Raw genomic sequence first — 10,987 nt, forward strand, 5'->3', positions numbered from 1 at the left:
TGGCCAGTGCTTGGAAAACACAGGTTGTGTTTGTGCAGGCTTGCAGACATTGCAACATCGTCCGACTGTCGCTGCCTCTCAGTTCTAATCTAACCAGTGTCCAACTGGAGACTTGGAGAGGTCGCACTGACCCAGGACAAGAAAACACTCATATCTCATAAACAAGGTGAGCTGACTTGCTAGTCTAAATGTTTGCAGTTGTTACATGTGTACTCTGCATTTCTACCTTAACCACAAGCTTTATGACTTGTCCGTAAGTTGCTGGCATTGGCCTCACGTTGTTATTCTGCAGTTTTGTTGTTTGGGAATTGTGACGCAAACAGCTTCCACTGTCTAATTGTTGCTCCTTTACCTCAACATCAGGACTGAAGCACAGATGGGGGATTTAAGGCAGACCATCGGGGTCATGTCGCAGACGATATGCCCGAGTTCCCCGGCTGCGTCCGAGGAAGACCTGAAGACTCCAAATGGTGGGCAGCGGGAGAAGATGCAGATGAGGAGGGAGATTTCCCTCATCAACGGGATCTGCCTCATAGTGGGCAACATGATAGGCTCCGGGATCTTTGTCTCGCCCAAGGGGGTTCTGATGTACAGCGGCTCCTTTGGGCTGTCCCTGCTGATCTGGGCCCTTGGCGGCCTGTTCTCGGTGTTCGGAGCCCTTTGCTACGCCGAGCTCGGCACCACCATCCCCAAATCCGGAGCCAGCTACGCCTACATCCTGGAGTCGTTCGGCAGCTTCCTGGCTTTCATTCGTCTGTGGACGTCCATCCTGCTGATCGAGCCGGCCAGCCAGGCGGCGATATCGCTGACATTCGCTTTCTACCTGGTGGAGGCTCTCTACCCGACCTGCCAGCCGCCGTACGACGCAGTGCGACTCCTCGCTGCGGCGTGCCTCTGTAAGGATGTGTGCGTGACTTTGAAAATACCGCTCATCTGTCAGCTGCTCCCTGAGCTCATTCTTCTATTGCTCTTCTGCATGAGATGATGGTGTGTTTTGAGTAGGTGCACAAAACTTTGTGATGCTCACAAACATCATAAAGTTGAAGTTTTGTTTGCTGCCTGGTTTTCATTTCCATGAATTTGATTTATTGTGTAATATTTGGGAGGGCAGGGGGCAAGTGGGGTTTGGGTTTGGAGCATAAGAAGGGACTTGCCCAGTGTGCCATACATGCAAGGACCAAAGATAAGATTACAATGTATAAAGGGTAAAAAACAAACATATATATACATTTCAACAAAGATGCCTGTTGAAAGATGAACCATACTATTCTTAAAATTTAATAGAAAAGCTTCTATTGTTATTACAGTGTTCAAAACTAACTTTTTACGTGTTTCCACTGGTGTTTATGATAGTTATTCTCTCATGACGAGCTACAACTCATTCAGGCTGGAAGCAGTGTTGTAACAGTTTTGGCTTTTTTATTATAGTTGAGTTTTATTTTGTTGCGACTTTTTGTTTGTCTAACTCTGTTAGATTTAATATGTTTTTAGAGAGTGTTTGCTAGTTTTTATTAGTCATGATTTATTAAATATTATTTAGTTTCCGTTTACCTTTCATTAGTCATAGTGGCAGTTTTAGTTTTTTTTCATACTCTGGTTAATTTTGGTGTAGAATTCAAAAAGGTCAAAGTATCATACTGTGATCATGTACAGATTTATTGGGCAATGAAAACTTAGGGGAAGATGCCACTGGCAAAAAAAATATATTCAGTTATTGTTGGACAACCAGCTGACTCCGGTCGGCCTTGAAGTATTAATTTTACTTTTAGTCAGAAGAAATATGTTGGTGTAACGGGATTGACCATCATGATGTTCAGGTGGGTTCTGTGTCCCAGAGACAAACGTGTTTTAATGGGAGATGTGAGGATTAATGGCAGAACAAACTGGCAAGAGAGTCATAAGACACAATGTGGAGTCATACAGAGACGCGATGTAAAGCAGCTACACTTCAGTGAGGAAGAACTTTACGACAGCTGGTTGCATGAATTCTGTTGTCTTGTCTCTCAGGTGTGGATTGTTCCTCAGCTTAAATATAAGATTCCTGTTGCTTCATATAATCCTGGGTCAAAGGGCGTCTTGAGTTGAGCTTCTTTCCAGTAATTGTTGCACTGGTTTCAATTTGCTCGATGTTAAACGACACACGCGAGCTTTCGGTCAGAGTTGCGGCTTCATTAGGCAGACTCAGTAGTACATATTGGAGCCTCTGTCCTGCAGAATACCACAGTGTGTCCAACAGCCTGGTTTTGTGCTTTGGATCCCGCAGGACGCAGAAGCAGTATTTAGGCTACAGGAGCCGCTCTACCAGGAAAAAGGTTTCTGTTTTCGTAACCGCATACTCGCTGCGACCCGCTGCAGAGTCACATTCTCCGGCTTCTGACAGCCGGGCCTGAATCGGGACACCATCACCTTAGATGGCCCCCCCACCAAATGTTATTTAGTAACTACTGGAGGATTTGCTTTACGTTGCCCTTCTCTTCCCTTCTACCAACTTCTATCTGTTCTGTTCTTCATATTTTTTTATTTTTCTTTGCTTTCCTGCTTCGATCAGGTTCTAGATAAAGTTGCGATAAGAGATAACGGTGACACAAATCCACAGCTAATGTACGGCTCTGGAAAAAAATTAAGAGACCGCTGCACTGAACCTCACTGAAAACCTCTTGGGTTATTCCATCAAGTATTGACTTTTGAACTCTTCCTGAGTTAAGACACAAGCATTGTTGTTTCTGAATTAATATTAACTTGTTTTCTTTGCATTATTTGAGGTCTGAAAGCGCTGCGTCTTTCTCTTTATATTAACCATTTCTCATTTTCTGCAGATAAATACTACATTTTTGCTTGGAATTTTGGAGACATGTTGTCAGTAGACCATAGCAGAAAAAAAAACAATATTCATTTTACTCAAACATATACCTACTGTCTGCCACCCTAATATGAAAATACACTAGGTTTGATTTTATTAAGCTAAGTAGCTCTGACATGCTATTACTTATTTGTCTTGTTTCAAAGGATTACTGAAATACATTGCTTCAAATAAATAACGCATGCATTCATCTGATAATCCTCTCTTTACCAAGGGAGACATGACCAAGGTAGCAGTTTGCTTAGCATAAGCTAGCAGCTAAGCTAAGCAAATGTTTGGCTTGCAACCATGGAAAATGACTCCCGTCAGCATGTTGAATTTTCAAAGTGACTTCAACTCACTGCAGGTCGAGCTATATTCTAATTGAATCAGCTAACATTAAAATGATTTGACCTCTAAGGGCAACTCATAGGCTACATGCACACAGCAGGCAAATAAGACCCTAACTGTTTTTGTCCAGATGCGACCCACATCCGACTGTTCCATGGCAATCTGAACAGCCCAATGTCCGATCTTTTCATACCCTAAAAGATATTCGATTTAGTGGTACTAAATCGAATACATATCCGATAGTTTTCAAAGCGTCTGCCGTAGAGCGGTCATGTCAAATTGTCCCACGTTTAAGTCATTGAAGTAACAGAAGAAGCCAGACGAAGTAAATCCGGACACAAACAATGGCTGAAGCAAGACGTGACCATTATGAAAATGAATTATGAAAGAAGTTTGTGTCACTGAAGAGCATCTCATCACCATCCTGGTTCTGACTGCGCACCCAAACTTCACCGCAGAAGTTACAGTCAATGCTCCAAAAAAAAAGCCCATTTCCATCAGATGTGCTTTATTAGCATTAGCTCCCTTCATGTTGCTATGATCTTGTGACTATACTGTCGGCTCCCATTGCTGAATAAAGTTTAAAATCGTCCATTATTACTTCCGTTAGCAGTGCGCCGCTGTGTGGCGTCAATGTTCTTCTTCATGCGGGTCGCTTCAGGGTCTTGAACCGTTCACACAGAGATCTAGTGGCGGTTGCATTTAATTAGTGGCATAAATGAGCACGCAAAAAAATCAGAGTAGAGCAAGACCTGCTGTGTGAACGTACCCCTAGACTGGTTGCAGGAGAGTTAATTTTCATTCCCCCACAGGAAATTATTTAGTATGGAATCCAAAGTGATGTAAGTTTAACATCTTGGCTATGAGGGTGACTTATTGTGTTCTTTTGCTTCTCCAGGTATATTGATCTTCATAAACTGTGCTTATGTGAAGTGGGGGACTCTGGTCCAGGACATCTTCACATATGCGAAGCTCATGGCCCTCTTCCTCATAATCATCGTTGGACTCCTGAAAATAGTGTCAGGTAAGTAAAAACCAAAAGCAGGAAAGCATCAGAGAAAGGAAAAAAAAAACAAAAAACACCTGCTTTAATCTTTGGCTTTTTTCTGTAGGAGACATAAACAGTTTTGAGAGTCCGTTCGAGGGGTCCTCCACCGATTCGGGAGCCATAGCTTTGGCTCTCTACTCAGCTCTGTTCTCCTACTCAGGCTGGGACACACTCAACTTCGTCACGGAGGAAATTAAGAATCCTGAGAGGTAACCTGAGCATGCCCAGGGTCCGTCAGTAACGGCTCATGTTTGTCGTCATTTTGCTTCAAGTTCAAACTGAAATCCCTGGGAGACAATGCTGCATAAGGGAACAGTGACTTTTTACACTTTTACAAGAAACGGTTGCTAAGTTAGTTGGGCTTCTCAGAACATCAGTGTCAGTGTGACACAAAGTCACACTGATAAAGGCTGTTGGCTGCATCAATATGCCGGATCATCAGCAATTTCCTTCTAAATTCAAAGAGATTGGTAGTAAGCTCTTTGACTCAGCAAGAGGTATCTACAGTATACAATAGCAGCAACGCTGCAACTCTACAGTGGTCGTGTTGTTCAGTGCTAATAATAGTCATCTTGCAACCCGAGACCCCGTTTACAAGGAGCCGGTTTTCAAAGAAACCGTAACATTTGCACGTCTCCAGTGATCGGAGTCTCTCACACCGGGACTTTCTGAATCCGAGTTTCAGAGTGAACATTCTCACCAACACCCAGAGATGTGAAAGCGTACACGTGCAAAACGCATGGATGCAGGGTTTGTTTTACGCATGCACGGACAGAAAACAACAAAAACAAAGACGGATAGCGTTGCGCTGTGTGTGCTACTTACCCTGTACAGTTTAGCACAATGGCTACATGAGCACTGGAGATATGTTACTGTTTTCTAAATGAGGTGGAAGCTAACAGTCAAAAGCACATACGGCTTTCGACGACGTACTAAAATCACACCGCCATCTAGTGCATGACAACTGGAGCAGATTAAATGTGTTTTGGCGGTATTGTCTAACTGTGGAACTTTTCTCCAATCAATCAATATCCAAAAATACCAGCAGTTCAATACAGTGGTCTCATGTAATCGTAGTCTCGTAGTTTGAGGCTTGATTCCAGTTCCTCCTATCACATGTCGATGCTCCCCAGGGCAAAGCACTTAACCCCAATCTGTTTATTGAAGAATGTGCGCCTTTTTGTGTGCGAGATCGGTTGAATGCAGCTCTAGAGTAAAATGATGGGTATGACTATAAAAGCGCTATGTGAAATCGATTTAGCATCCAATAGGCCTTTCCGGGTCTCCTAATTTGCTTGGAAAGTAACCCTGATGGTAGGAGCGTCTTTTGTGTCATAATGCGGATCATTTGGTCGAGCAAACGACGCCAAAAACACAAAAGTGGTTTCTTGTGAAAGCGTAGATGGTTGATTTCCACCAGCGTAGCGTCGATGTGAACGTTACCAGTGTGAGTCACTTTGAATGGCAGGAGTCCACAAAAACCAGGAATATCTTCACTTTTTAACATCCGCTGCAATTTGAAATCTTTCCACAACAGACGGCAAAATTATCACCGACAATGCCTTCGACAAAACATAACCAGAGTGCACAAACTACTCCTCTAATAAGTCATGCATCACTATTAAACATAAATATATAGCTCAGTAGAAGCTGAGACCTAGAAAGCTGTGACTAAGTCCAAGTTGTGTCATGTGTTACAGTACTTTTCTGTACGCCAGTTCCTGTGGCTCTGTTGCAGGAATCTCCCCCTGGCCATCGCCATCTCCATGCCCATCGTGACCATCATCTATCTGTTGACCAACGCCGCATACTATGTGGTTCTAGACATGCCATCCCTGCTGGCCAGCGACGCTGTTGCTGTGGTAAGCAAACAGTCACCCGAGAGATGAGTCCCACTGATGCTAAATATAAAGCTGCTCTAGTTCGGGATGAATGCGGTGGGGCAACCAGGACATTTTCATAGAGGTGCCCAGGCTGTGAGTCTTACTGACATTTTGGCTGGACGGTTTATGTTTCATTGTTGTTTTTCTGCATGACTCAGACCTCTAACGCTTTAGGGTTTACGCTAGAGTTCTCAGGATGCCGGTAATCACAGAGGGTGAATAAGATTTGCTCCTGTTAAGGTTGTGAACATTAACAAAGGCCATGAAGACAACAGAGTCAGAGCTGATCTTTAAAGTTTAGGGTAACTTTTAGGGTTGCACGGCCCTATTTTCCTGTGGAATATGATCCTAAATTGTTCTATGAAAATGTCAGCCTGGTAGAAGGCTACCATATGTTTGTTTTTGTTTTTTTGCTGAAGTTAGTTTAGCTAATGGGGGTAATACTAGGTAGTAGGGAGTAGATTGTTCTAACTGTTTTCTTAATTGAAAAACACTAAATGGTATATCTGTTGTTTAATTAGTAAAAGTAGGATCTTTTTTGAAAGAGCTGAAATATTCTTGGCTTATCTTACTGGGAAAAATGGTACAATGTGTATTATTGGAGTATCAGTTTTCCATCCTTCCCCCACAGACGTTTGGAAATGCAGTGCTGGGTCCGTTCAACTGGATCGTACCGATATCGGTGGCCATGTCCTGCTACGGAGGACTCAACGCTTCCGTCATTGCTGCTTCACGGTACTCAGAAAGCATGGAGAAGGTGCTCACATTGAGTTCATGCGGTCAAAGGAACCAGTAGTATGCTTTGCTAATCTTTCCGTTTGTGGAACGCAGGCTGTTCTTTGTCGGGGCTAGAGAGGGCCACCTCCCGGACAGCCTGAGTCTGATCCACCTGAACCGCTACACACCCGTGCCGGCGCTGCTGTTCAATGTGAGGAGCACACCACCGTGTTGCATCCGAACAAATGAATACCTGATCAAAATGCTGAAAAAAAAAAAAAAAAGACATCTGAATGTTTTCTAACTGTGGCTTCAGGGGCTCATGGGTCTGATTTTCCTGTGTGTGGAGGATGTGTTCCTGCTCATCAACTACTTCAGCTTCAGTTACTGGCTTTATGTCGGTCTGTCTGTGGCCGGCCTCATCTACCTGCGCATCAAACAGCCAGAGAGACACAGACCAGTCAAGGTACGCCGTACTTGATTGCATCTTACTGATCTTACTTACTTATGAAGTATATGAACGTTAATCTTCTTACCTTGTACAAAGTGTTGCTGCAAATCCACAAATAGCAGTTGGCAATCGATCCAATTGATGGCTGCAATCCGTCGCTGTCTTCTGTTCTCAACAAAATGTTTATGATAAAATAAGTTTAGTTTGCATTCTTGTCTGTTTGTATAGCCGACACAAACATTTATTGAGTTTACAGTGAAACCAACTAAATAAAAGCGATATTAGACTTCTGTCTGTTACAGGAGTTTACGCGCACATACAGTAGGTCGTTTTGTCAGAGTGGCCGCTTTCCTTAAGAGTGTGACGTCACGTACAAGTGGTCAGTACTAACTGTCGAGATGTGAGGCTATTTGATGCTAAGCCGAAATTGTGCTATCAACATGACAACGATCAAGTACAGTTTCAGACATTCAACAGAATGAAAGAGAAGTTGCAGTGGTTCAGTCAATGTACAAAGGATCAGAAATCCTCCACAGTGATGTGAGAGATTGACAAAGTTCTACAGGAAACAAATACTGGGAAGGTGTTGCAGGAGGCGATTCTACGAGCTGCTGTTCAGTTCATCTTCTGTGTTCCTGTCTCTGCAGCTCAGCTTGTTCTTCCCCATCGTTTACTGCATGTGCAGCCTGTTCCTGGTCATTGTCCCTCTGTACGGAGACACCATCAATTCTCTCATAGGGATCGGCATAGCTCTGTCAGGTGTGCCGGTTTACTATGTCACCATCTACCTGCCTGAGGAGAGGAAGCCCCGATTCATACGCAAACTCAACAGTAAGCTTTATGTTTCCATTTGCGTGTAAGCTTAGCAAAAAAAAGGATGCTTGTGCTTGCCTGAATATTTCTTTGTTTATCAATGTCTCTTGCCAGTTAGAAGTATTCTGTTGGGCAGCGTTTTCTCCTCCTTTGGACGGTGACACATCTGTAAAGAAAAGGCATTTCTGGACTGAGCATCAAAGTTTAACTTGTGACCACTGATGGTCACAAGTTAAATGTCACAAGTCACATCGGTGGTGCGAAGACACAAGACGACATAGTGGCAATTTGCTCATTAAACAAACAGCGAGCTCTGTGGTGTGCGGAAAGAACCCGATACGGCGTAACTTTGCCATGCTGGTCACCTGCTGGGTCACTTCTGTGGGACGGCAACCAGCGTTTGTTACAAGTCAGTTGATGGGGTTGTGTTTGACACTTTGGCATCAACTGTTTGTCCAAGTTAGCCTGGCCATTACATTTCTACGCACTTCCATTCGATTTTCTGAGATTTGTTTCATTTCTACAGTAGAATTTCAACCTAGCCAATAAGCAAACAGAAGGAAGAGTTGTGAAGGTTGACGGCGAGTTTCTGCAGTATTTTTTGAATTGTAGTTTGCCTGTGATAATAGCTTGACAATGGCAGCATTGTGAACGAAGCCATGCAGTCCGTGCTGGCCACGCTTCCAAATATCGCGCAATTAAAGAGGAATCTTTAAGATATTTTAATCCTGTCGAAGATGCAGGTCAGCTCAGCACTTCTCTCTTCGCAGTGGGTTGTGGTTGTTTACAGCGCATGCAACTTGGAGTAAGCGTCATATTGCAGCTGTTGCATTATATATGCATTACCATCGAACGTTAGCGATTGGGCAAAATTGGATCTAGTCGTTTCAAACAGAGTCACGCCTCCAGGACGCGATCGCTTCTCGGTGGCCGAGAGCAGAGACCTTCTGGATGAAGCAAAGCGTGGAACAAGGGGCTGGTTTTTACCAATAGTATGTTTATTACCATCAAGCATTGTTGCAATAAAGAAATAACAGGCACAAACAGACTGCACTTTGTTTTGCTAACAGAGAAATACTTTTTTTTTTGACAGTTGGCATATTTGTTACACATTTGCTACACTTTGATTATACTCAGATTATTCATGCCATAAATGTTTCTGACATTTCCTTCACTTCCTGTGTCTCTCTCTCCAAGCCTCTATCACCAAATACACACAGATGTTGCTCTACTGCTGCCTGACTGAGTTTGACACTGAAACAGGAACGCCGGACGGCGGCAAAACACAGTGAGGCGCGCCCGGAACCACTCCATTCATCCGGCTGCTTCCTGGGCCCTGTGTGGACAGCGTGACGGTGTTTGTGGGAATTACTTCTTGTCAGGCCTGCATTTACAAAACGAAGGGCCTAAAATCTCAAAAGACTCGCTGAGAAGGAGCGACTTCAACGTGGTGGCGATTTATTTTCTTTTTCAACTTTTGTATGTTCCGAGAATATCTTCTGTGAGGATTACAAGGAAACATTTGAAACAAATGTGTAGCTAAAGCACACGTGTTGAAACGCTTCGTACAGAAAGGGACAGAATTCAGTCATCTGTCTGGCAGAAACACATGAGATAGTTTAATTTTCAGGTACAATTTTACATCCTATTTACTCATTAAAGAATCGTTATTATTAATCAAAAGCAGCTCTAAACAAATGAGATTTTAGCTTTGACTTAAAGAAACTGTTTCAGCAGTTTTGCAGTTTTCTGGAAGTTTGTTCCAGATATATGGAGCATAGAGGCTGAATGCTGCTTCTCTATGTTTGGTTGTGGTTCTAGGGGATGCAGAGCAGAACCAGAAGACCTGAGTGGTCCGGAACATTGATACAACAAATCTTTAGTAACATTAATAGCATTAATGCTAAGCTAATTAGTCATTTAAAAACCGACTAAAGAATTTTGAAGTATGTCTATCAGCCTGGTTTTAGTGATGTTCTGGATCAATGGGTCACTATAAGGTTTTTTTTGTTTTCACTGGAACTCGTAAGCTGCCATGACTCCTGGGTCTACTGATCCAAACGTGGAGCACAAGAAAAAACAACAACAATGTCAACAGGCTATATAAAGAACTAAAAAGAACTCTTCAGAAAATAATGCAAAATTTAATCACGTTATACGTTTAATTTGAGCCGTACGTGTTATGATATATATTGCCAAAATAAGAAAAAAAATCACTTCCAAGAGAAATAAACACACATGTAATGGGCACAACGGTTTGCCAGCTGGTATGAAATGGAAGAAGAACAACTTGAAACAGCGAAGTAGAGAACTGACCTGTTTAGCTAATGAGCACCGGAAGCGGCTACGTTCAAATTTCCGCCCAGCAGAGGGCGCTGGTTGAGCCGAAAAGCCCGGTCCTCAAACAATTAAATCATCGCGTTGTGTGTGTTGTACGGCTGTTACTATAGGTCTAATTTATAGGTTCAAAATAAGATATTAGGAACAGAACGAAATAAAGCACCTTACCAGCTCAATATGTATCTATTTTAGGTTGCCGAGTTTCTTCCAAGACGACAGTGTGTGACTTTAGCTGTATGCTACCTCCAAAAACCTGTAACATTTTGTCAGTAAAAGGAAGAAGCATTTTCTATTTTCAGACGGGTGTATTTTGTCTTCAGTTTACTGTGTCTGCTTTGTTAGTCAGACTGTAGTTAGAATATTGTTGCACTGTAAGTGTGGGTAGAAATTAATGGCTGACCTGACTTGCTCATTGTGTGACGTATTGTCTGTGTACGGGTGGTAAAAATGGCCAAAAATAATAAGAAAAAGAATCAAAAGAAACAAATAATAAAAAAATGTTTTAAAAAAAATCTTTCAGTTCAATACTTTATTCACTAAATATT

At 42.7% G+C, this 10,987-nt stretch overlaps 1 protein-coding gene across 1 annotated transcript; it reads left to right on the top strand.

Annotated features, from left to right (window-relative positions):
• Nucleotides 1–36: 36 nt before the first annotated feature.
• LOC116721586 (Y+L amino acid transporter 2) lies at nt 37–10,316 on the top strand. Its single transcript, XM_032565430.1, has 10 exons — nt 37–166; nt 364–896; nt 4,089–4,214; nt 4,303–4,447; nt 5,977–6,100; nt 6,753–6,856; nt 6,953–7,049; nt 7,155–7,304; nt 7,937–8,120; nt 9,300–10,316. Exons 2-10 carry the CDS (start codon nt 377–379, stop codon nt 9,392–9,394), a joined length of 1,545 nt encoding a protein of 514 aa, XP_032421321.1. The 5' UTR covers nt 37–166; nt 364–376; the 3' UTR covers nt 9,395–10,316.
• Nucleotides 10,317–10,987: the final 671 nt, after the last annotated feature.

Source organism: Xiphophorus hellerii, chromosome 6 (assembly GCF_003331165.1).
Source record: "Xiphophorus hellerii strain 12219 chromosome 6, Xiphophorus_hellerii-4.1, whole genome shotgun sequence".
Classification (NCBI taxonomy): Eukaryota; Metazoa; Chordata; class Actinopteri; order Cyprinodontiformes; family Poeciliidae; genus Xiphophorus; species Xiphophorus hellerii.

Coding starts and splice junctions, on each gene's coding strand:
- LOC116721586 (XM_032565430.1), top strand. CDS start 377: ATGGGGGATTTAAGGCAGACCATCGGGGTCATGTCGCAGACGATATGC. Junction 897..4,088: donor CCTCGCTGCGGCGTGCCTCT/GTAAGGATGTGT, acceptor TTGCTTCTCCAG/GTATATTGATCTTCATAAAC. Junction 7,305..7,936: donor AGAGACACAGACCAGTCAAG/GTACGCCGTACT, acceptor CTGTCTCTGCAG/CTCAGCTTGTTCTTCCCCAT.